A 27,781-nucleotide genomic window follows, 5' to 3' on the forward strand; every position below is an offset into this window, starting at 1 on the left:
ATTTGTACAGGCCTGCAACTCGCCCTGCCAAATCAAAAGGAGTCAAAAGTGTTTTAATCAGTAAGATTTGGCAAAGATTAATGTGCTTTGGGAAGCAGCGAGCATTCGACTGAATAAATGGGTCCTTAATCCTACTGAATGAGTTGTAAACTGTTTTGCTAAGTCTTTGTTAAATATAGCCCCAATTTACTACAATTTATAAAAGACGTTTCCCCATTTTATAATTCCCCATTCACTGTGATGGCATGCAGCAGTTTTTCTTCAAGATTTCAAAAGAAAAATGGTTGAGTAACAGTGGTTATTTTGTGGGTCAAGTATTTCTATAACCAGGCAACTGCACGCTGAACAAAGACAGGAGAGAATGGCGGATAAATCCCATAAGGCTCATTAAATCCAATCTATCAGATTAATGTTTGGCGATGAGGACAGCCGCCCTGCACCTTTCTTCAGAAACTGCACTGTAACAGGCAGATGTAGGGCACATGCTGGTCCAGCTTATACTTGGAGTTTGGAAGAACAGAGATGGAATAAAAAGTTGGGAGGGGTTAGCTGTGTGTATTCAGTATTAGGGAACATGTATGTGTGCATGCACCATATGTAGAACAAATTAGACACCACACAAATCACTGAGTAGTCTGGCGTGTTGAGCAGGACTGGCCTTGGATGCTTTTCCCGCTGTGGGATTTGAACAATGCGGAGAGGAAGTGTCCATTCCTGCCAGCACTGTAGTGCTATTGTGTCAAGCCTGGATGTTCTGCATAATGTTTTGGGAATGGCAACGTCTTCACTTTCAACTTCATCTTTAAAACTTGACATAGAAAGCCTTAAAAAGTGGTGTTGAGCAATCTTCTTCTACAGGAACTTCAGAGTTTAATAACAGCCGTGTTCTCTCTTTGACATTGAAGTGTATTGAAATGTATTCAAAGATTTCTTCAGAGGAAATAAAGATAGGAACTTGTGAAAGAGAAAAAGGTCAAAAACAAACAGTAAACATCCGGCACAGAAGCTCAGGACAAGACCTCTTAATCGGTCTGCCTCCACAGTACCACAACGCTGGTTTAACCTCTTTTCCATTAAGGAGCTAAAAAGCTGTCTCCCCAAAATATAAATGGATGCTGTTGCAATTCAAAGCTATTTCAGGATAAAATTGCAGTGAAATGGAATGAGTCATGCCACAAAGGCCGTCAGAAATATCACTGAGGATAGTTCAAGAACAAGCTGCAGTGACGCAAGAGAGAACAGCAGCAGAGTGGGTGTAAAAATACTGTGATTATCACTCCATACAGGATCTGGGAAAACTGCTTGAAGTCAAGATCATAATGAATCACAGAACTAAGTTCTTTAAAAAGGTTTCAAGTTGTGCGCCCACAGGCCAGCGGTGTTTGTGTTGGTTTCTTTAACCGGCTTAAGATCACATCCCACCTCAGCTTTCTTTCTTTCTAAATAAACTATATATGTTCCAAATACACTGATGTGTCGTTTCTGTTATCTACATAAAGAACAAAACTATTTAATGTGGATAAAATGTCAGCCTATGAGTCTTCAGCTAACGTGTATGGTCAGTTTAAAGGGGAGATCGTACAATCATACATCGTGTTGGTTATCATATAATCATGCTGATCCAAATGCAAACAAAGGAAGGCAAATTTAAGGGTAAAGAAATGGAGCATCCAAGCCACTAACTTCAAAGATTCTAGCCATGAAAACAATTATTCTAGAGAGTGCTGTCTAACCTGTTGCGCCAAAATCTATCGTTGGTATTCAACAGGTGAGAGATCCGAGGAAATGTCACATTCACATTTTTAGCTAAACACCTGCTTCTGGTAGCTTTATGTTTAGAACACATACAGTCTTATAACTCTTGGCAAGAAAGCCAATATACAAGTCATTTTCAAAAAGTCGCACAATTGCATTTTTCTGCAGCACTGTCAATTTTCTGGATTTTCTCTGACATTTTTTCTGTTTGATCAAAGTCTCAATCAACATATGAACAGCAAATGAACCAGGTCAAAGGTTAAATGAAACCTTTTTATTCAATACATCTAATTTTTGGGTTTCATGGGCTGAATTTAAACCAGCTTCCTGAATTGTAATGACTTTGATGATAGCCCTGAATCATTGCATAAAGGTATTCTGAAATATGATCATGACGGATGCCCACTTAGCGAGTGAACCCCAAAACTAGCCGCCGCCCTCTGCCAGGCTAACCTCTGGACTAAAATAAGTCCCACATGTGCACATTTGGCAGGAGCACGACCCTATTAACCCTAAACAAGGCCTATGCAGGGTCTTGCTAATGACAACCCCCGACCCTCCTTCGTCTGGACCACGATGGCTGACTGACAGTCGTGGTCTGCACACACAAACAAACACACCACATTATTGAGCATGGACACACACACAAACACACACAGGACCTGTGGAGGCTGGTTGTGTGTCGATAAGGAGGAGGTCAAACAACAGATGGCAGCCAGAGGATTAGTGCAACTCAGTCAACTTCTACTTGCACACACAAATACACACATTATTGAATTAAAGAGGCGTTATGGAGGTCCTCATTACTTTTCCTGAATCAGACTGCCTTAAACTGTTTAGTTTTATAAACAACACCAATGCATGATGTTGTATTTTAACCCACCAAAAGACAAAAAGTAGTTCCTACAAATCACCTACCAAAAGGGTTTACAACTGAGGATTACAACCCCAAAAAGCTCTATAATTTAAATATTTATCATCAAATACTGAATTGTTTAGACCTCTTAAAATTCTATACATGAACAAATATGAGAATGGAATATGTTATCTTTGATGTATATGTTACTCAAAGATGTATATAACCTCGGACAAGGGGTTTGGAGTTGATATTGTTTTGTTTAAAAAGGTAACAAGAAAAATACGTTGGGAAAAACGCACACTGTATTAGGATGAATAGAAATATGAAAATGAAGTCATTATTGCATTTTAGTTTTAGCAAATACGACTAAGAGTCAACAGCCATTATAGTAGCTCTGTACGACTGCACTAATTGTCATACCATTCTCACCATCATAAATTATTGTGTTTACATGCTAATTAACACTCAGTACTGCTGAGGCTAAAGGGAATTTAATTAGTTGTTCATATATTTGGTCATCATCCAAAGAATTGTAAACATTTAACAAATAGGCTAAACGTTTTTAGCAATAAATTATAAGGGAGGAATTAATGTTGTGGTACCAAATGTCATGTCAATCTAACCAATGGTTGTTGAGAGACCGCATAAGCAACGACTGAATGATATTGGTATAAATATTGGACATCAACTGCATGCTTTACTGACTGGTGGTTACACACAAAAGTAGACAAACCCAACAACAAGTTTTCTGTAAGTCACAAATCCTTCTGGAAGAGGGAGTTATTTTCTTGAAATGCTCCAAATGTATTGTGCAACTATAAATCAGTGCAATATAAAAATAAGACAGTGCTGTAATGCTACGGCACTGGCAATAAAAACATTATTTCAGCAGTTACGAAACCAACACTTCCAAGAAACTGTGGGGTCAGAATCTCCTTACAACAAGTGATGCTTGACATGAGCGTGTGTAGGCATTGATGTTTCGTCTTCTTCTTGTGCAACCATGACTGTAAACTTTTAAAGCGAAGCACGCTCGCGCTCCAGGAGCACTGCCAAATACATCGAGTGCTCTGGATGCTTTGCAGCTGTCAGGCTGTTATCATCACAGTCGCTGCCGCAGAGACTTGTGAAGCTTGACGCCGACCAAGATTAGGATTCTGTCTCCTCTGGGGTGAATTTCCAGTTCAGTGCAGCCACGTTTCCCCAAATAAGGTGTTTAAATGTACAGCCATATGCATGGGTAAGACTCTCCCCAGGTCTCCAAGTCTCTCAGGCAGCTGGCAGAACACAGATTCACACACACATTTTTTTTTATCACTTTCCCCTTTATAACCTTCAGGAGCTCACAGGTGTCGACTAACCAAAACCCAATTGCATCAGGCAGGCAGTGAGGCAAGAACAAATGACTTGTGTGAAAGTGTGTATGTGTGTTTGTGTCTCAGCGACGGTCCAGTCTATTGTGTTTGGGAAGCAGACCCATTCACTCTCCCTTCTGTTGTCCCGCATCATTAATCAGACCGGACAGATTAAAGTCACTGAGCTAACAACATGCACCATTAGCTCAGAAGCTAAGCCGCTGAGGACAAACACAAAGTCTTTCTTAGCTGACACAACATTAACTTTAAATAAACATAAAACAGGTTCTTATTGTCAACAAATCACATGAAACGATCAAAACCAAAAGGAGTTATTAGATGGATAGATGGATAGAAATACTTTATTGATCCCAATTTGGGAAATGTTTGCGTTGCAGCAACATAAAGACAATACGGTGGTGTATTGCTATCACACTAAAAAAAAAAATAAGGCTCAGTATCAAGTAATTACGTGAAAGTTTCTTGTTATAACAACATCTTTTTCACGTTTAAACAAGATAAGTATCACGTTATTACATGAAATTATCACGTTATTTCATGATAATTATATTTTCACGTTATAACGTGAAAATATAATTATCACGTAACGTGATATTTTCACGTTATAACGTGAAATTATCACGTTATAACGTGAAAATATCATGTTATTTCAAGATAATGACATGGACGAAACAGCGTTGGCTTCAAAGAAATAGCCTATAAAGGAAGTAAAACGGCCCGACGCGCAACCGAATTGCCCGAGATGGATGTTTCTGATAATATATGCTTTTATTTCCTACTTGGCCTGAGACACTGGGAGATATTGGCATTTGTTAGGATGGACGGAATTATAATAAGCATGCCAACGCTAAGGAGGCGACTGAAGTTCTTGGGGTTGTTCAGGAGGAAAGCCCAGTCAGACTTGGTGGATTTCTTATCTCAGAATAACGTGATAGTTGCATATCTTGTAAAAACGTGAAAATATCATATCTTGAAATAACGTGATAATTTCACGTTATAACGTGATATGATATTTTGACGTTATAACGTGAAAATATAATTATCATGAAATAACGTGATAATTTCATGTAATAACATGATACTTATCTTGTTTAAACGTGAAAAATATCTTGTTATAACAAGAAACTTTCACGTAATTACTTGATACTGAGCCTTATTTTTTTTTTTAGTGTGATAGCAATACACCACCGTAGTAATACGACAAGGCAATGTACATTACAATAAAAATAAAATAGCATTAAAAAAAAAAGTTAAATGTCAGACTTAGAATGTACACAAAATTATGCTATTAGATATCTATATATTCTTTGACTTCCCTACCCCGTGCCACTTTAGAGATTACAGAAAAGGCTTGTTAACCTTTAGTTTCACTTTAACAGAAAAGGCTAATTTAATTTAAAAAAAGTTATTTCACGAAAAGTAAAACAAACATTACTCAAAAAGTTGGGGACTACTTTTTTTATTGCTGACTAAAATAATAATAATATTAATAATACTACTACTAATTAGATTAATAGTTTTAGGGAAATATGCTAGTTCACAAGAGAAAAGCACAAAGATGTATACAGCCTATGATAGTTTGACTTAGACTGGCCAGTATTTTACTCAGTTTTAGTCTTTTTATCGGATTTGTTGATGAAAAGTATAATACAGTGTCTTCTAATAGTAGCATGTTTTATTTGTTACACTCAACCAGTCATTCAAACAGAATGAATGATAAATAGGTTGTGTATTAAAGCAATTATACGTATGAATTATCTGCTGATCCACTCCAGTCTCTCATATAAATGAACTGTCACACACTCAGGAAAACAGAAACATCAGCTTCAACATCAAAACAAACACAACTGTATACTAATCAAGGCTGGCACACACACAGGCAAAGAAACAAGCATAAATCCACAAACAATGGATATAAACATACACATGCTCCCATCAACAATTCTCCTTGTGTTTGGGATTCATTATTCAGCGACTGGGAGCACAGATGAGTTAGAATCATCTGCAATTCAAACAGGCCAGAGGTGGAGCTGGGACTCAGTGAGCAGACTGTCTAACGTTCCTTTAACATCTCCACACACACTGAGACGTGACCGGCTTACCCAGTGAGAGAGGGGTGAAAAATAGTGAAGGAATTGAATTAAAATGTTATCAGCTTGGCATGTGTGTGAACAAGAAGTCCTGTGTGCAATTCAACACAAATACAGGAGGCTCGAGCGGTGACTGATGAAGATTACTTTTAATTCCAGACTTGGCAATAAAAAGACACAACAAGGTCAGATTGTCATGTAACCAAAGATCATTTAAACAACGCACACATGGTAAGAGTCCCACTGACATCCCTCCCACCCTTCATTGTTTTCAGTTTGGAACATGAGATTGGATATTTAAACACAATGACAATGAGAAGGCACGCTTTCTGGCTCAGGTGTCAAGCTATTAAATATTACAGGATCAGACTCTGCTATTCTTCGTATGCTCGGGCAGACACGTGTGGTGCGCACACAAACTCACACACTTGTGTGGGCCACACCTGCCTCAGGACATCCCTTAGTTACACAAAGAGTCTCCAGCATGTAGCACCTGCTGTCACACAAGCTGGCCCGTACCTGTCCTCCCCCCCCCAACATCTCTTCCACACACACTCCGTCCGTGTAACACCTGTGTGAGGACGCCAATATCAATTAAATTGCATAAGCAGGGGGATTTTGAGGCGAAGCATTTTCTATTTGTCTCCAAATCCCCCACACACACATTATGTCAAGGACAATGGGTTGGCAATCCAACCCATTGTTCTTATAAGAAATTCACTCTCATGTGTCAATCAGACCGAAGAGACTATATCAGACTGGATGGGAACCAGATCATGAAACAACTGGGGAATCATTACTCGTGACAGATGCGGATCAAACGCCAGCTTATAAAGGGCTGGAAGGATAAAAATGTATTTAAAACACATTAGAAGATAAACAAATAAACAAAGGCCAAAGGAGTCTCATAAGCCGACCAGATGGGGTTTCAAACGTGCCATAAAAAATACACAGGCCATAAGCTCGGGCAGTGAGATCTCTGTGTTCCCACATGACAGGAGACAGGACTTTCCATACACTGCGGGTTATCCAATCCGTCTTACTCCCGTTTCATCACCAGAGCTGCAGGCAAACAATTTTTTCAACGTTTCCCCCGAAATGTGCTCGCACGGCATTCATTATATGTCCATTAAGTTTTTGCTCGACGAGGACATTAAAGCAGCTCTAATGAGGAAGAAGAGGTTTGGTTTGAACAGATAAATAAATAAACACATAGATAAATAAAAAGGGCAGACAGGGAATGGTCTCGTCAGAATCAAACAAATTACACCCCCAGACCACTTATAAATATTGGAGTCTTTGATCTCCACACCAAGTGAGCGATTCAGTCTGCTGGGGAAACGGTGTGTGTGTGTGTGTGTGTGTGTGTGTGTGTGTGTGTGTGTGTGTGTGTGTGTGTGTGTGTGTGTGTGTGTGTGTGTGTGTGTGTGTGTGTGTGTGTGTGTTTGTGTGTGTACGCCCCAGGCCACATTTTTAACAGAGGGGGGTTGAATTGAGGCTAAGCTCACTGTTAAAGAATGCAGAGATACACAGGGCAGATCACAAGCCTCCCTGACTAAGCAAGTCCAGTCAGCTTTACAGGCCTAAACTGCTGACGCGCTGGGAGAGCAAATGTGGACTGATGACTACCACCAGTAGAGAGAACAAGGTGTAAGAGGCTCCTCCTGAGGCACAAATGTGTTCCCGGGCCCTCATTGGTCCCCAACACACCACTTTGTCTCTGTATATTGCAGATGTACCCTGTCTCAGAGTTCCTATCAAGTTCAGGAAACAGCAGACTATACATGAAAACCTCAGCATGTGCTAAAATAAAACTGATGCTGAATCTGCATGGATGGAAATCACTGCATACTAGACAATATGCAGTCGCTCAATTAAAATAAATGTGTGTTTAGATATTACATTTTGTGAAACTGTAACTCCACAGGTCAGAGAATATAAAGCAAAACAACCAGTTGCAGTTGGAGACACAGTTCTGCCATGCCTGCAGGTTAAAAGGTCGATATAACTTCCTGTATATCTTGTCTGAGGATTGTGGACACAATCAGGAGCCATCACGCCTGTCTGTCTGTCTGTCTGTCTGTCTGTCTGTCTGTCTGTCTGTCTGTCTGTCTGTCTGTCTGCAGTGTGGTTGGTTCGAGATGAGCCCTGTGGTGTGGGAAAATCCCAGGATGGAGGATTAGAGGAGAGAAAAGGGGATTTGCTGGTTAAAAGCTGACCTCTGACATGCATACAACAGCCTTTTGATTGGACAGATCAGCCCATTCTGCTGTCCGACTCTGGACCTTTCAGCCACGCTGTCACTTAGCCAAAGTCACATCCACGGCCATGGCAGGAAAGGACAACACAGGTTTATAGTAGGCTACAAGGGTCTGTAACGTGACCGATTGCAAGATCATAGAAAAAGTGATTGCACATTACTGGTGTTAGCCTCTGAGACTAATGTGTGATACAGTCACAGTGTTGATGTGAATCAAGCAAGGCAAAGGTGAAACTTCAGACTCCCATTTTGATTATATTTCCAGGTGCCTGTTTAGTTTTTCCAACTTTAACCCAGCACGCCATAGACGTTTCCAGGGTTGAGTATCATAATCATAGTCAAAGCAAATTTGAGCTCTTTCAACATCAAATTCAAGAATCGTTACAGTCCGTCTGCTAGCCATAACTACAAGAGTATCAGGTGGAGGAATAAATCACTGAGGGGGTTTACAATGAAAGGTTACCTAGCTGGTGAGTTACTCTGTTCTCTGGTTTCACAAGATCTTCACATAAGTGGAAGGCATACCTCCACTGCTCTCGGGGATTGGCGCTACTCAGTGAAGAATCAATCTATGGGAATTCTTTACATTTATCTAAGTATTGCACTCCAAAAACGTCTGGTTTTGATTTGTTTGAAGTGTGTGTCTGTTTTATGTTTTGCCTCGGGAAGTCAATCAAATGTCACTAGGAGAAATGCAAACTATGTGGTATAGCAAATCGTTAGACGTTCCTGCTGAGCATCCTTTAGAGTGAAGCCAAAGATAAATCAATATTGTGATGTATATAAATGAGAACTGAGTCATCTGAAACTGACAACTTAAGTAACTGTTAGGATAACTGTAAAAAAATTCTGGTTACGGAGTGCTTTAAGATATATACCGGGGTTGATTTTGGCTCAAGCAACGGAGAGCTGATCTTTTGATACTCGACATAATTGAGTCTGACACCTTTCATCAGAAGAAAAGGCGTGCAGTGTTTCCCAATGAAATGCATTCTCAGCGGGGGTCAAAAAGCTTTTGAAACAACTTTCAGATTAAGGACTGCTAAAACATTTCTTTGGAACAAATCCAAAACAACCGTTTATTTGGGTTTTCCTTTCCTGTAGTTATGTTTTTTGTCACCTAATTGGTCTAAAAATGCCTCGATTAGGCCCCTTGGTTTACTTTGTTTAACACTTGCGCTTCTGTTGGCTAACTCTCCAACACATTGTATGTGATAAATTAAGGGGCGGGACAACTAATCAGTTGACCAATCAAAACAGAGCAGGCCAGCTAACCAATCATATCAGACTGGGCTCTGGTTTCAGACAGGGGATGAAAAGAAGTGCTGCAGCATAGGTAGTATGAGACAAATAAAGTACTTCTTCAACTTTAAAACATGTCACAGAAGAAACACAAAATACAACTATGAACCTGAACATTTGCGGGATAGGTGGCCCCTTTAATTCTTTTTGGGTTTCAAATCTGCCTACAAAGCCCTTAGATCCTCTTTAATACTGACCAAGATGAGATACTCAACTCAAGTCTGACGTCAAGTGAGCATCTGTCTCCTTGTTTTCAAGTTCTTCTCTGCTCTTGTATGCATGTTCACTCGTCTGTCCCTTATTTGTTCTTCTCCTTATTGTCACAGTGATAATGCAGTACTTGTCTGGCCGGTTGTCAAGGTAGCAGCAAACTTACAGCACACTCATCTCCTTGGCAACCATTCAACCTGCACAAATAAACTTGGCCTGATGAGTGATAAAGAAGATAGAGAGAGAGAGAGAGAGAGAGAGAGAGAGAGAGAGAGAGAGAGAGAGAGTAGCAGAGCTCTCAGTAGTTAAGCTGAGACAACAGAAACTTTATTTTGCGCAATAAGGGTGATGATGGCTTCAATCAGATTACTAAAGTAATTTTGTCAGGTGTCTGCATTACTGGCTCTCATTTCCATCCATCTTAATCCAAAATGACTCAATGTCTGTGCCCACACTGTCTCCTTGCAAAATGCCTTGAAAGTACATTGCACAGTACACATCCTCCTGCCTGGACTGGATACAGCATGCAGCATAAAGATGTGCTGTGTTTGAATTCCACATGTAACGTCAAACATCTATCTATTAACACATCAGATATGCCACTTAAAAGCTGGACTGGTAAATCAACAAAGCTGACATATCAGCCAAAGATATGTTTGAGGTTCAGTTTAGCAGAAATTCATGGAAATCCATTCAGAAATTTCACCTGACGTCGCCATCCTAAAAGTCATCAAAATTAACTATCAGGTTATTTTAAAGGCTTAAATAAATAATATATTGGCGTCATAAATCCAGTAAATGTTGGGCTATAGCAAAACTGCAACCCAGCAATCTAAATTCATGTTTTTATTAATTGTTTCAGATGCACAATTTGACATCTCCCAAAGTAACCACAAACATTACAGTAGCCTCACTTTTTTTGTGTGTGTATGCACTGACCCAATGTGTCAGCGTTACTTCAGGACTCTATGAGAGGAAGCTTGCTACTGTATGCTTCACAGCCTTTTTCCATCTCCTGCTTATTCCCCTCAATTCTATCTGCACCCAGATCCGTTGATAGATACCTGTACAGCTTGGCACTGGGAGCCAGTCTCCTCTCATCCATGGACTATAGACTTCACTTAAGAGGCTGTCGGCTATTAATCACACACACACACACACACACACACACACACACACACACACACACACACACACACACACACACACACACACACACACACACACACACACACACACACACACACACACACACACACACACACACACACACACACACACACACACACACACACACACACACACACACACACACACACACACACACACACACACACACACACACACACACACACACACACACACACACACACACACACACACACACACACACACACACACACACACACACACACACACACACACACACACACACACACACACACACACACACACACACACACACACACACACACACACACACACACACACACACACACACACACACACACACACGAGAGAAAGTGTTGGTGATCCAGCTGAACAGAAGCAGGAACAGCATCACAGCTCATCCAGCCTATTAGAGTCAGCTTTGACTCATGCAGAGCTCAGACGACACATCGCCCACTCCTCAGATGACGACAAATCAGAAACAGAGACAGGCAGACAGGGGGAGGAAGGACGCGAAAGTGATGTTGGATAAGATGAACATACAAGGGCCAAAGCTTTGACGACGTGCAACAATTAAAAAAATGCAAAAGAGATTAAGCAAACGGAAACTAAATTCAACAAACTTAAAAATGTTAACGTCTTAAACTCTACACAGCTAATAAGTGTTTTCTCCTTGTCGTGTTTTGACAAAGTGGCTGTTTTGGCCCTTTCTTTAATATTATACAGCCGAAGTCAATTTCTTTCAGATCAATATGCTACTTAGGCCAATCAATAAGCAGGAGGCTCCTAAATCAATAAACCAATCTAACACTGCAGAGTCATCAAGCTCCTCTTTTGCAGTTTGGAAAAATGAGGCTTTGGGTCACACTGGGCCTTGCGTCTGTAATGAAAATAGGCCAAGTCATTAAAGTAATAGGGAAGTCAAAGAAAAACTGTCAGCATGTCTCTGACTTATGAGGTTAATAAACAAAGTAATGAGCTCGGCCTGTGTCATGCACAGTACCTCTGAGCACTTGAAGTCTTTCATGCGTTTGTTCGAGTATATTTTAACTACCAAGTACCTTATTTTGTGCATGAACACATGATACAAAGATGATAACTGATACAATACACTACTATGCGGTTGTACAATGCTGACCTCTGTTGGCTGCTACAATCTTAAACATAAATCAGAGACCTTTTTTTTCTAAAATCACCACTACTGAGGAACTCTTCCGAACACATGAAATCAATCTAGGACTGTGTGTTCAAACCACACCAATGGTACGGCTCTGATCAAGGATTTTCACTTCCACACACACCCTCCGGATGGGAACAGGTGGCTGGACAGAGAGGAAAGTGGGTGGGAGGGGGGATAAAAGAAGAGGAGGAGAGAATCAAAGAGGGCTTTGAAGTGGTGCACTGCTTAAACCTTGCTGCGCTGGGCTGGCAGTCTTTAAACTGGATAGATGAGGAGATGCATGAACGGATGGATGCAGGGAGGAAGACAAACGGAAGAAGGGTTAGTGAGAAGAGATGGATGACGGTGATACAAAGGGCGTGTCAAACTCAGAATGACCACAGAATAAAGAGAATTTGTTGAAATCTTAAAAAGACCAAAGTAGTAAAAAAAAGTCACTCTTTCTTTTATCCTTCATTCCAATCTTGTCTAAACCCACTCAACTATTTCCAAACTGATTTATGACTTAATTGATGAGTCGACATGAATCCTAAGTATTTGGTGATTTCCACAGTTGTCAACGCCACCCTAAGGTTGGATGCTGGATGCTGTGTAATTTACCTAAGGTCCCCAGAGGATCAATTCTGACTCTCAATTTGGTTCCTTTTTCTCAAGCAATCCAATAATATCTCAATTTGTACAGACATTCGGGTACGTTTTTATACGCCTGACCTTTTATCCAGCTCAATCATCAGGTCAATATGTGTTTGTTGCATCCTTATGTCCATCTCGTCCAAGTAACTATATACCAGCTCTACTACCAACTGACATGCACAGTCTGATGTGAGGGGCAAGATTTTCAGAAAATCGAATCCATTAAGTGTTTTCACGCAACCTGGGAGTTGGTGTGCAGCTATTAAAAAGAGTGCTGAAAGCTTGTGCACCTATGGGAGAACATGGAGGGAGCTTAGACAAATGGTTGTTAAAAAAAAAACCTCTCTGAGCAGGTGTGTGTGTGTGTGTGTGTGTGTGTGTGTGTGTGTGTGTGTGTGTGTGTGTGTGTGTGTGTGTGTGTGTGTGTGTGTGTGTGTGTGTGTGTGAAAAAGAGTGATAGTTCCTGTTTTCTTGCTGCAAATGCTGAAATATGATACAGTAAATGAGTGCCTGCAATATAAAACCAATGCAGGAAGTGCTTTTGTTCACATGACATGGAGCAGCTTTAAAAAGCAATTATATCAATTAGCCAAAGTCAAAAGCTAAACCTTCTGCCAGCCAAAGAGCAGGAAGTAACGAACGGGAGAAACCATCAGTATGACATAAATGAACTCTCTGCCGGGGTGGGCGGGTTGGAATTGTAGGACTCTGCACAGTAAATGCTAACTTGCAGTGCATATGACAGCAGTGAGCCTGCCTCCCTTTATTTCCAGTGACAGTTCAAAGGCAGCTTAGCACGCTAAGCCTTCATTAAGGCATGGATCAGCACCAGGGCAAAAATCGGGGTGAATTAGCGTTGCTGGTGCACAGGTCGCAGGAGACTCACAGAGGTTTGCTAATGTGAGATGAATGATAACTAGATGCAAAAGATGAAAGGCTACAACCATGTAGTGTTTATTTAGAGCAACTGCCAAGTGCAGGATAGTTGTACAAATACATTGTTTGAAGTATGACAGATTTCATTTCATCTATGTTCCTTTGATGCATTTATGATAAGTGTTTTCTGTCAGACGGTGAAGATGACACTACTTTACATCATTTTACCAGGAACAGTGTTGCCATTTTTTAAAATAACAACACTGCTTTTCACATTTTTTAGGGATTTGGACAATTTTTGGGCATCCCTCATTCTATAATGTTATCTCTGACTGTTCCAAAACCACTGATGCCGCTCATCCATGCAAAATTAGATAAAATGTTAAGCATGAAAAGAAATGATCCACTAAATGAATTATATTAAATGCATGCATATATTTAAGTTGCATCAGTTGATTTGTGAATAGGAGAGATTGATTTTATTCTGTAGAATTAAGAAGATTTAATAGAAAGATTCAATTTCAGTGACTGTTTATCTGATCTATATGCAGCCTATATAAAAAAAAAACACAACTCCCCACATACCATCTTCTGTGAGACTTAAATTACTTTCTGATGCCTATCAGTCTTAATCCAAATGCATGAGCACCTGTTGGAGATGACCTTGATAGGAGCTGTGGATCAGAGTAAAGCTACTTGCTTTATTGCAGAAGCTGCCAGCAAACATTAAACAGACTTACGCAGCTGTCCTATATTATAAAGCTCTATTAAACCTATACGAGAGAGAATATGCTGGGTCTCACAATACAGTACATTATTCAACCATGATGATGTACAGCAATGTGCAGATTAAGGAGATATTCTATTTTTTCCTTTTAGATCGTAATGCAGATGCTTATGTTTGGTCTTTTGGATGCCTTATAGTGTTTAAGTGTTATGGCTTATCATTAAATGTCTTTCCAGGACAAATATAGCCTTGTTGCCACCACAGAAATGAAAGATAAGATGAGCCTTTGTGTACACTAATATAGCTCATAATGGATTTACCTGCTTATTTTACAATTATCTTTTCCTATACACCGCACGCCTTGGTGATTGTTGAGTGGTTACCAGCTGAAACATCACATCTCTCAAGCCAAACCTCAAGTCTGCTCTGTTGTGTGACAGTTTATACCTTGAACCTGGGAACAGCTGAGTGGTATTGCTGCAAACAAAGGGTCTATTAGAATTCAGTGTGTCTACAGAACTTGTTTGCCTCCTGCTGGTCAGTTTAGAGCGCTTCATCGCCACAGAGGGGATCATCTGAGAACCCAACAATACAGCTTTCTCTAAACAGCATCTTTACTCACTTAATCTGACACACAAGGACTTGTGATGCGAGGTTTGAAAAGGTTGTTTTCTTTTCATCAGAATGACTGCACCTCTCGTCCTAATGCTTCACTAGATGCTTCAATAAATAAAGAAATTGCCACATCCAAAATTACATAAATAATTATAAAGCAGACACACTGACCTTTGAAAAGCTCAGCTTGAATACAAAATAGGTGACGAAGCAGTGAGCGTAAACATGTCTGTTGGAGATGACAAATCAGCCCTCACTTTGGCATTTCTTTTACCACAAATGATGCTATTTATTCTGGGTCATCACAAAAACATGATTACTGCTGCAGAGACAAGACATAGCTCAAGAAAGTGGGACTTTATTTGAATGACTAGACAACAACATAGCCCTTTTGTAACTATTCTGTTAACTTTTACTTGAAGCTTAAATGACAAATGAAAATACTGTATTGTATTCATTGATAAATTGATTGACAGAAAAATAATCAACTATTTTGATAATCCATTGTTGAAGTAATTTTGAAGCAAAAATGTCAGGAATTGTGTATTGATTAATTAATCAATTTATCTAGAAAATACTCTGCATGTTAATTGATAAAGAAGTTCACTGTTGGTTGCATCTCTATAGGAAAAACACATGGTTTCCATCCAATATGTCATGCAAGACTAATAACCAGAGCTACAGACAGCTACAAAAGCAATTACAAGCATAGAGCAAAAGTGCAACCCCACACCTCGCACTATCTCCCGTTACACGTCCACAACCCACCTGGTGGATGAGGTGACATTTCCAGCTCTCTGCACTACCGCTCGCTGCAGATACATCCATCTTTGGAGACATGGAGTGAAAAGCATCAAAATGTGGAGGCTCTATGCATCTCTAGCTCTAGCATCTGCTCCGGAGGTGTTATGCGTGCATAATTACAAAGTTCAACTAAGCCAGATGTGGGGGAATAATGTCCTTGCTCCTGATAGGATGCATATGCACAGCTAAACTATAAAACAGGCAACACAATGCGCTCCATCACACCAAATCAAACATGTAGGGGGAGCGCTCTGTTTGTAAAAGAATAATCAATGTACATTCAGAATACCTAATAAAGTGATATCAAGGAATCACATTATGTTTTCCTTTCAAGGATAGTGGAACATTGTCTGCATTCAAAATAACAAATCAGAGAATATCTCAAAATTGTATCTGGCTTAAAACAAATGTGTCTTTACCTGCGCTCAATATTAAAACCTCAGTCAATCCTAACAACAGGGACAGAGGAAATGAGGAATACTACTGGAATTTAGTCATGGTTCCTCCTCTATAGCTTTGACCTCTGTGTGTTTTTTTTGTTAGTCACATCAGTATCGCTTTTGAATTCTGATGCTGGGATTCATTGGCATTCAGCAGCCGACCGTCAGGTCCCCGAGGATCTCAGCAGGCTGCCGTGCGTCGACCATCTTTGTCTCTGTGACCACCGTGCTTAATCTGCACAGCCCCTACCACTACAGTCACATCAAATGATGTGTTCTATAGTATGGGCTCATTTAGATAGAATGAGATGAGGGTAAACAAAGGTGAAAACAGGACAAAAGGGGGGGGGGGGACATGCTGGGGGAAACAGCAGCAGAATTACTGAGACAGTGAGAGGGATGGGAAGCGGCAAGTTCAGCCACACACTGTCTGAAAACCCAAAGGTCATACTATGATTTATATCGGAGCTCCACAGTTCTTCGGGTTTCCATTATCTGTGAACATCAGTCATACATCACATGACCCTGCAGACCTGTCAAAGCATAACCCCTTTAAAGTGAATCTCCTCCAAATGACAGAGACAAAACACACAATTTACACAATAAAAGCACAGTTTAATAAGTCATTTGCCTCCTGACCCGTACGAGTGCCACCACAGATGTTGCTGCTGCTCTAAAACAAGCCAAGGGAGGAAAATAAGACAGCAGGGTAGAGTGTTTTTCAACCTATGGAAACTATCGAGGAGGCTTTTACCATCTCCATGCAAATACACAGACACAGCTCTAGTGGTAAATCTGCTAGGTTCCTATTGTGTGGCACCGACCACCAATGGCTTCTTCTTTTCTCTCTCCCCCCTCACCTCATACTGAGTCTTCTTCTCTTCCGAGATAGCCAGAGCCCTTTCATATGCCCCGGTGCCCTCACTGTTTTATTTGCCAGGCCGTCTTGTTAACACAGTGAATGGCGGGGCCCGGGCCTCTGTTATGCAGATCAGACTGGGTTACCGAGGGGACAGACGTCAGCAAGCCATTCAGAGCCGAGTTAAAACTCAACTCCAAACTCTGTTGTTCCACTGCAACCATCCTCTTTTTCCTCTACTTCTTCTCTACCCCCTCACTGCTGCTTTTAGTGAGCTAAAGTTTCAGCTAAGGCCCTGATGCATACAAGGGCAGGCTTTGTCCAGCGCCAGTCAGCTCTGGCAAACTGAACCAAACCTGCTGCTTCAAATGAAGTTTTATGTTGTGCTGCTGGCCGGAGGAAATGAAAGGAAAGGAATTGCAAATAGTAAGATCTCATGGAATAAATCCTCCTTTGTAGTCTGATCCATGTCTGGACTGACCTAACCCTGAACAACAGGTCAAGTGTAACCTTTTAAGCGCATATTAGATGCAGCTCTCTGAAACACACCAGCACCGCGCAGAAGAGGGTGATGTGATCGGGCGGATCAGGTAGCACATTTACGCTAATAAGCCTGGTAATGAGTCTCATTAGCACAAGTAAAATAAATCTAGCCAAAGGCGGGCATTAATAATTCAGACGGAGCATGTTGTGGAAGGAGGATCTACTCGCATGCCCAACCTGCCCAGAGCAGCCCGCTCAGCTTACCGAGCTACACACTGACACTCAAGCAGCCAGCTAACAGAGGCTCTTCTTTCATCCATCCAATTTTTTTCAAACCACATCCAGAGGAGCAGAGACACCAGAATGGCCTTTTCTAAAGTAACTTCCGTCACCTTTTCCATTGAGGTCTGAGGGAAAACTGTTTCCTGAACATAGACTGTTCATAAGAAGTGGACATGATCTAAAAATGCAATGTGAAAGGTTTAAGGCTGTAGGACGAAAGCACGGCCAAACATGACTGTGGAAGCAACCTGTCAATTACACTATAGACTTTCTCTAAAGCATACCCTGCTTATTGGCTATTTCACTATAAATTAAACAATTTCCTTAAATAACATAATGCTATATTGAAGAAGACTAGAAACTACTGATTCGTACCAGAAACTCGACAGGAAAATGTTTACTGAGGTAATAAAACGTTGTGCGATTTAGAGTCACATTATCATAGTCTTCTATACAATCACATCTTTTTTTGCAACAAGTGGAGTCCCCCTGGTGGCCAATAGAAAGAATGCAGGCTTAAGGCACGTATTAGCTTCATAGCTTGGAAGTGAATCTTCTCCAAGACCTTTAAATGTGCAACTACTTCTGGCCAATGAGCATCCATCCAGATCTGTGATCTCACTTCTGTCACTGTAAAGAAGCAGCAGATCTACAGCAAACTTCCATCACACAGAATGAGATTAAACAACATGCACACATTTATAATTCCAGCCACTTGCAATCACTCGGAAATAGCTTTTGGCTGTTTAAACACTGCAGACACAGGCCACTGGGTTTAGCATTCACATCTGAATCAAATAACACCTAAAACAAAAATTCTTGAGGGTAATGTTTTGGTAGGCCCGGGTGACTTTAAATACCCAACACTAGACTGGCTCCTCTTTTGACTCTGAATGGGAAATGCCTCAACACACTTGGTCAACTTACTATAAAAGACCAAGCTGAAACACCCCCTGGAGTTTAGCTTAATGGAAACATTACAGAGGCAGTATTGAAGCTAAAAGGAAGAAGAAAAAAGAAAAACAGTGCTTGTATTGTATATTCATCAACTGGATATTTAAACATCCGTCAGTATTTCAGAAACAAAAACATGCAAAGAAAATGGAGGATTGTAGGACTGTGCAGTTAGCACAAGGTAAATAAAACAATAAATAGCAGAATATATGAACACTCAGTTAACATTTACGATACATTTGGATGGAAACCTGGCTATGGGGAACCTTTGTCTTACCTCCATTGTAAACATTAGTCTTGCTAGCTGTAACTTGAATGTGGTCTAGATAGGTCATCGGTCAAATTCAACCTCTTAATGAAAAATGTAACATCACAATTCAAGCTTAATGCAAACGCTTGCAGGGTAACCTGCTTATGACTAATGCTTATGATAACTTGCATTTTAGCATGCCAAAATGTGCACAGCTTCGGCTAATGGAGATGTCTTTAGTGTGCAGTTATGATTATAAACAAAAGCATTCGATTGATTCAGATCGTTGACCTGATGATGGTGCTAAATGAAAGTAATTGGATAACTAAGGTTAGACAATTAATCATGGTAAAAAAAACAAGATTGTCTACACCAAATTTCACAGAATTTGTTGCTAAACCTACAGCCATACAGCTAGCATGGCTAAAACACAGCTGTTGATTCGGTGACTGACATTTTGTTCTGACGTTCTTAAGGACAAACGATAAATCATACCTGGTGGACTACATGCACCTTAATAACTCTCTTTATTTATATCATAAAACCAAATGTATTTTCAACAATTTGTCTTAGTCAACAGAACAACAGACAAACAGCATCTGCTTATATCACCAGAGGAGAGAATTATGCAGACCTGCCCCCTTCATCTCCCTATCTCCAACCTCAGGGTCACTTAAAGTACACCTCATTCCAATTCACACAACTGCTACAGTAACATACCTTGCTAAATTAGCATGAAAACACATTTATTTCTGCTTGAGGGAAAAAAAGGTTATCTATGTAGGAACAAAGAGTTGCTGAAGCTATAAAAAACAGACTCTGCACAAAAAGTCGGGCTTCTTACGTCGGTGTCCACTGACAACGATTTATTCCAGTTTGTCGGAGGGGGAGAGTTTAATTTTATTGTGGGACTGCAAAGGCAATTAAAGGCTGCATTCCTGAGCCCACTGTTGCCCCTGTAATAGTTTACTTTACAGCAAAGGAGGGAGGATAGTCTGTAGGGTTCCCGGACTGCCTTTCTATTGTGGATCGCAATCAACGGAGAGAATCCCGGAATCCACGGCTGCTCTGTTTTTTACGAATGTGATGGCTCTAACCTGGCTGACATTTCATTTGTCAAAATACTATTGCTTTATGTGGATTATTCTATTTATGAGGATAACTGGTATTAACACAACTGCCAATGGGGCTATTTTTTACCCCTGTGCATTTTCAAATACGTCTACTATCAAAACATTACTCACACATCTCTCACTTCATGACTTTTGGTAAAATGTGTATATTTATCATCTAGTTAATTTGTGTGGGATGAAAATTAAAACGTACACATCTTCAGTGGTACAAGACCAACAGGTTATTGTGCTCCATGATCAAAATGTAAGATTTGTAATGAGCAAACAATGTGCCTTTGGATTTTGTTGTTTCCACAAACTGAGTTTCAACAGCCAATAAAGAACAAACAGACACAAAAATAGCTAAAAACATCTCTATTTAGTTTGCTGCTAATGGAGTGACTTTGTTACTGAGTGATTGGTGGATGAAGGAGTCAGCTGATACTGATAAACTAACATGTTCAGCGCTCTCCTGGGGCATATGCAATGCTATTATTTACAGCATTCCCAAAATGGAGATGCAAACATTAGTCACAGTCTCCCCTCTAACACAAACCACCTGTACTTCATAGCAGGATCCCTTCTTATTGCAGTACACGGTTTGTCCCACATGTGAATGTACGTCCTCCCGTTTGTGGCAGAGTGACTAAGGAAGGCAGCAGACTTGAATCCTTCCTGCTGCATGAATGTTCTCTACAGTAAAAACTATTATCTTAGAGCACACAGAGCAGAACAATGGTTTCTTCACAGGAGTATGGATGGCTGATTCTATTCAAAGTACCAGAAAACTCAAAGGGTTCCTTTTGATGGCTACTATACTTGATGAAGAAACCCTACAGTTGTGCTTTAGAAATGTATATCACAATGTGCACTTTTCTAAATTGCTGGTGATGTTATCAGCTGGTGACATGCAACAATTGCAGGGCAGAAAATAATTCATGAAGGTTTTACATAGCTTTTAAAGAGTACAATTCAAGTATTTTCCTGGTGCTCAAAGCCTTGATCATGTGTATGCAAACTATGTGTATTGACACCAGCTGTTATTATTAATCTTAATTGTATGTTTTGAATAGTAGTGAATAAAACATCAGCTTGTGTTGAAAAATAGGATTTTTTCAAGCTATTTCTGTAACATAATAGTGGAAATTAAAAGTAATTAACTCTTATTAATTTGGGGATTTCCTTTCCTGTAGTGTGTTATTCATTTGAATGGATGTAAATGGTCTGCAAAGGCTTAAATCCAAAAGTTCCTTCCAGTCGGAGTTTCCCTCCTCCCCCTTGATTTGACTCCTTTGTTTACTTCAAAAACATAGTGACATCATTAGGTAACAGGCCCACTTGTATTGGCTAGCGCTCCAACACATTGTACTCGACAGGCATAGGGGCGGGACTTCTCTAAGCAGTTTACCAATCACAACAGAGCCGCAGCTAACCAACCAGAGCAGGCTGGACACTTGTTTCAGACAGAAGGTGAAAAGACAGGCAGTATGAGAAAAATAAAGCACTTATTGAACCTTACAGTATGTACACATGTCACAGTAGAGTCACAAAATATAATTAGTGATGATAAAAAGTAAAATGACGATAAAAAGGGCCCTCAAGCATTTTCCTGACTTCTAAGACTCATGGTTTGAACTCTCATGATGCATTTACTCATGAATGCTTCAGCTGACTGTACATTTACATCAGACCACAAGAGTGGTTTCACATTAATGCAAATCACATATTTTGCATGGAAACACCTGCACATCGGAAAGGCAACCAACTGTGTGTGCATCGATGTGATTTGGGTGCCTCATGGAGTGAAGTGATGCTCTCACCTCCATTTGTGCAGGGCGAAGCCGGGACACTGTTCTCCACAGGCGACGCAGGGCTGTCCTCTCTGCGGCTCATCGGCTCGGTTCAGCTGAAAACATGTACAGGAGAAGAAGGGTGGTTTAGCTGAAGCACTGTGGTTTAGCTGAAGCACTGTAGTTTAGCGTTGTTCATTAACACAACGACAGGATAAAACTTTATTGTCCGATAAAGTCTGACATTTCTCTTGCATCACATCAACACGGACAAATATTTAGACAAGAAACAAGGAAAAGGACATTTAACGTAACATAGTGATCACTTAAAAGAATGCTAAGACCATCTAACACACATTTGACCTGGGATTTAACCCGAGGATTGACTGGTGCACAAAAGACTTCTTCAGTCTAACACTATTAAATCATGGGACACTGTATCTCCAATTAGACGGCATAAATTCATGTTCACTTTTCGGAACGGGGTTGGGGTCAGAGATAATGTTGTTGGCCAGCTTCATGATGTTATTATGATAGGTTGCTTCATAGTCTCTCAAAAGGTTGACCTTTCTTTGAGCATATTTTCAACTGGTGAAGCAGTTTTGACTTTTATAAGTACTATAGTGCTGAGTTATTTCTCCTTCATCCCTTCAAAATATGTGACAATAGTTTTCAAAACCCTACAAGATAGGCCTTCAGTATTTTTTGTATCATTGTATACAGATACACATTTTAAATAGAGTTCTTGATGTAACCTCTAATGCCTGGTAATCAATGTTTACATCAATTAAATCCAACGGAAGCAACAACAAAAAATAAACAAACCAAAAAGGTAATATGGGAGAAAATCAGACACAATGTGAAATTAGGAACTGATGAAGACCAAAATGCACGAGGAGTGATTTATATAAAAGTCTGCTTTTAATAAGTGTTTTATGAGAAGGGTTTAAACATGAAACAGATATGGCAAGCCTTATATCTTCAGGCAGTTCCTTTTACAGTGCAGGTGCCCTAATAGACACAGTGAGTGACAGACAAAGACTGTGGGATAATAAAACGTTTATCATCTGGTAAAAAAAATGTTACAGAACACGTTACATACTCAACAACAAAATGGCACTGGTTAAAACAGAGGACACAAATCTTTCAACAGGTTTCATGCTGTGTAGTAAATGAGGCTTGTGCCAGCGTTATCATAGCACAGCAGATGTAATGGGATGCCCTTAGCAACAGGACTGAGCAGAAAACAAGAGGGAAAACTTCATATGCAACAACAAATAAGTCGACATGCGCCAAATTGAAAGCCACCAAACACTTAACTTTGTTTTGACCACTTACCGACCTGCTGGAATCTCTCCTCTTATAGCTGCGACTGAACATGACAGGCAGATGATCACAGGAGAGTAAAGGCACAGACGGCTGTAACCAATTGCGCACAGAGGGAAACTGGAGAAGTGCGTAATTGTTAAAATGTCCTCACGACTTTTTCCAAACGCACCGAGTCCAGGCTGGAGTCCTGTCCTATTAACACTCCTTCATTAATGAATGGAGCTTTTCCGGATTGCAGCTCCACCCTTTTCCCCCCACAGCCAATAGGGTGCTAGGAAACTACTTTTGAAAAAAAAGGGAAAACTATAATTACACTTGGACAAAATAGTGATGCAGAACTAAATGACAGTGTGGGCGAGCGTTGACGTCCAGTCTGAGAAAATATCTCAAGGCAAAATAACAGACCCTGTAATCATTGAGGAAATAAATGCTTCAAACACCACCCTATATTCACATATTATTCTCTGTGAAATGCAAGGCAAGGAGGCAACTTTGCTGAAAGATTCAGTATGAAAAGGTGAACACATTCAGAAATTACTTTCACATGTCCATGTTACTGCTGTGTCACAATGTAACATAACACAACCTTGACTCTGACAGTAGAGTTTTCTTTCCTCCTCTTCACATTTAAAACCCTCCTTTTCTGAGCACCTCTGTTCACATTTGTTCAGAAAGTATGAAATCCTAGCCCCCTAGAAACGTGTGCCATGTTCACCCCGGGGTATTTTTTCTTTTCTTCTCGGTGGTCTGACAGTGATGACTATCGTCGTCAAGTGCCTGCTATTCATCACCACAGGAAAGGCTTCAGTGGCACAGCTTCAGTGTGAGAGTGCTCTGACTCAAAGGCACTCCTCCTCCAAGATGTGCTTCAATTATCTTATTATTTCTAGATACAAATTATTCTCATAGCTCCATGCTATCTGCTATGCTGCAAGTTCAGGTGCCAAGAATACCGTGGGGTGGTATACAAGAGTTATAACTGGATAGATTGTTATCAAATACATTTACTTTAATTGTCTGTCACTAAGATTGCTTTGCACTAACATCAATTAATGTTGGAGGATGATGTCTCCGAGTAACTTAAAGAATGTGTTGAGTATAGACTCTAAGAATAATCACTAAACAAATCAGGAGTCACGTACAGTATATGTCACAAACTGTCCACACAATGTGCTGAGGAAGATCATGTGATAAAATGAAAGCCCTAGACTGCTGCAGAATAAACATTTTGTAGATAAAGGTCCATTGAAAGGTCAAGAAATAACTTTTAATGTCAATTAATAAAATAGCTTATGGTGATAAACCACCGTTATAAATTGGGTCAACTGTATCGATTGCCAGATATAAGTTAATTATGGTCACTATATCTGAATTTTATTGTGGAAATAATCAAGATTATACTCACTGTGTATGAGATAAATAAACTGATTCCAATACAACACTTTCTTGTGATTTCTGTATGTGTCAATCAAACACACAATATGTGAGCCTGAAAACAGTTTTTGTTCTCTTCTCTCTATCCTCGCATGCACAGCTTTCTGCTTTTTCCTTTGAATTTCTTTTTCTTTTTTTGTTGTGAGAAAATCAGAGAACAGCAGAAGCAGGTGTTGCTGTGTCAAAACAAAATGATTCAGCACTGAAGTGAATTGAGACGGAGAAGCAGCGAGTTACTTTCTTTGTGTCAAGGACAGAATACTAACCTTGAAACACTCAGATTCACTGGTGGATAAACAAAACAAACTGGTCACACATCAGCAAGTCTGCAGAGGAATGATGATGAGAGATAAATGTTGAGGAATAAAGCGAACACTAAAGCAGAAATGCAGTAATTCCACATCCAGATAAACACATACTGTATCCGGGCTTCCAAATTATTTGTGTGGGCCTGAAGCTTACTACTAAGCCTGAGTTCAAAGCCATCCTAGATTACCTTAAGGAATGATGGTGATAATGATGGTGGAGGCAGCTGACCCTGAGGACTCATGACTTTATAACTCCCCTCATTAAGTCTTCAGTTAAGACCCTAAACACTGTTGGCAGAATTGAAAACAGCTTGCATGCTATTCCTGGGAGCAGAAATCTCCTTTTTTGGTTGTACAGTCAACAGGGTGCAGTGCGTGTTAGTGTAAAGGGGGCAGGGGGTAGAAATGTATGGAGAGGGAACCGGTTCTACTAAAATCAGGTAGAGAGCAGGAGTGGGCAATCAAGAGCCAACCACTTAAGTTTAAAAGGTTAAAATAACTTATTAGTCGACATAAAAACTTTACTGAAAATAGAATCAAACAATGAAACAAGCTAAAAGGGAGTAAAAGTATTTCCTTTAAAAACCAGGCACTCGATGAGCGGGGGGAAGCACGTCGTCCACTCCTCCAGCTTAGCTCCCAACAGACAAACAGCAGTCACTTGTCTTTTAAATACAAATCCGGTCTTTGGTTGGAGAGTGCTAGTTGCTCATGAAATAAGTGCTCTAAACTCTGCCCTCTTCTGTCCTTGGATTCACACTCTCCACTGGACTGCTGTTTGTCTCTGGAAATGTTCTTCCTTTTGTTTCTCTATTCTCTCCTGTGTTCCCTGCCCTTTATATAGGTAGGCCATGATTGGCCCCAGGTGCTGCAAATTGTCCTTAATGACCATGGAGGAAGTAGGTAAAGGCATTTCAAAATAAAAGCATGCTAAAAGGAAGTAAAATCAGATAAAATTAAACATTGCAAACACTTAAAAAATAAAAGCACACAAAAACCATGCAATAAGATGAAAATACTTCGCCATGTGACATCAGCGCAGCTCATATTGGGTTCATTTTGTTGTTTTCTTTATAAATCTTGATCTGGGATTTCTTGAAACCGTGCATTTTACCCTTTATTATCTCAAATATCTTGCTGGCGAACTTTAGACCTAGAGAAGCATGTCAGCTGCTTGCAAGGAGGCGAACATGATGTTGAGAAGTGTTGGGAACGTCTAGTACAGCCTGAAGCCCACAGCTGCTTAGGTTACTGGTGTAATCCGTGTGGGAAGGTCTGTGAGACTTGCACGATAACTGCATTCTGTACTCACAGATATGGATATATGCAGGAATAGTCCAGGTTTGTATGTGCACAATCTGACACCCCCTATCTGAGTTTGCTGAGCTATTGATGTCAGCACTGGTGTCGAATATTGCTTGATCTCCCCACCCACCCAACTCTATGTTATTCCCAGCTAGCACATTTCCTCTCATCAAACAACATTAGAAGATGACAGCAACATCTCGCACCAATAAAAGCAGTCAGCAAAACCCATTCCTGCAACCATCCTCTGCTGAATATTTTATTCATAGAATGAGACTAATCATGATTTCTACCAGGGACACATATCAGTCTGGTAGGAAATTGGGGGTAAAATGATGACAGTGCTGGGTGCCATTTACCTGCAGGAGGGCTGCAGATCACTGTAAAGGACCTTGAGGAAGACAAAAATCCAATAAAAATACATTGAGGTGAGGAGGTGAAGAGCTTGACCTGAATGGATATAATTAAACTGCTGATTTACAGCCGTAAACCTGAGTGGATTTTAGTTATTAAAAATATATATTTTATTTTACAGTATGACCTCAAAAGGTGGATACTTTCCGGATTTGCAGACCATTTACATGCACAAAACCTACTGTATAACACACTACAGGAAAGGGAAAACCCCAGGAAAGCATTATAGGGTCGCTTTAATAAAAAGTGATCTTTTTCGGAGGAGACAAATTGAATAATGCAAATTCAGATTTTTATTACAAATCTTGAGTGAGGATGCTAACTTCCAATGTGTAAACAGTGTTAATTATATATTTATAGTATATAATATGTTTCTAACCACCGGTCCAGCCTGCATGCATATGCAGGTGTCAAACAGAACACACACCTATGAGGTCTCCATGGAAACAGAAACCCTGGACAACCAATACAAACTCACAGAAACACTCCTTAAAGGTGAGTCGAAATCTATTATAAAAAAAAACAAAATAAACCATGTGCCTTGCTGCTTCACTGATTGAAATGACTGACTTTAATTTAAATCATAGCACAAACTTACCCTCCTTCTGAGTCAGCATCAACATGTGCAGAAGGAATCAGAAGTGTCAGATTCTTTCCCCGGGACATATCATCTCCTGTAACCGACACATATAAGTATATATTCCTAGCTAATGGTTCACCTTTGTTTACGTACAAAGAGTTACTACTGCCACTTTATGTTTTGATCAGACATGCTTCTGAAAAAAAATCATAGCTTTCAGCAGATACACAACTATTTATGAGCAGGGAGGAAAAGGTCTTTGGATTACATGGTTCTACATCGGGAAAAGCATTTCCCCGTAAGTCTGTCGTTTCTCTTTCAGGAATATCTGATGTAATACATACCTGCTAACACACTGCTGTCATCTAGCTACTCTATGGAGGA

The 27,781-nt window shown here is 40.2% G+C and overlaps 1 protein-coding gene across 2 annotated transcripts in view; it reads right to left on the minus strand.

Annotated features, from left to right (window-relative positions):
• Positions 1 to 23,507, minus strand: part of prickle2b (prickle homolog 2b) — an 83,926-nt gene extending 60,419 nt beyond the window's left edge. The window contains exons 1-2 of one of the 2 annotated variants that reach the window (XM_063911850.1): positions 23,370 to 23,507; positions 22,058 to 22,143 (exon numbers count right to left, since the gene is read on the minus strand). Coding sequence is in view for 1 of the 2 variants with exons in the window: in XM_063911848.1 (XP_063767918.1) it covers positions 22,058 to 22,143; positions 23,366 to 23,407 (128 nt within the window). In the remaining variant the exon portion in view is untranslated. Of the gene's footprint in view, positions 1 to 22,057; positions 22,144 to 23,365 lie in introns of both variants that reach the window. The other variant, XM_063911848.1, reaches the window with a different exon arrangement.
• Between the last annotated feature and the right edge of the window lie 4,274 nt (positions 23,508 to 27,781).

Source organism: Eleginops maclovinus, chromosome 20, assembly GCF_036324505.1.
Source record: "Eleginops maclovinus isolate JMC-PN-2008 ecotype Puerto Natales chromosome 20, JC_Emac_rtc_rv5, whole genome shotgun sequence".
NCBI lineage: Eukaryota > Metazoa > Chordata > Actinopteri > Perciformes > Eleginopidae > Eleginops > Eleginops maclovinus.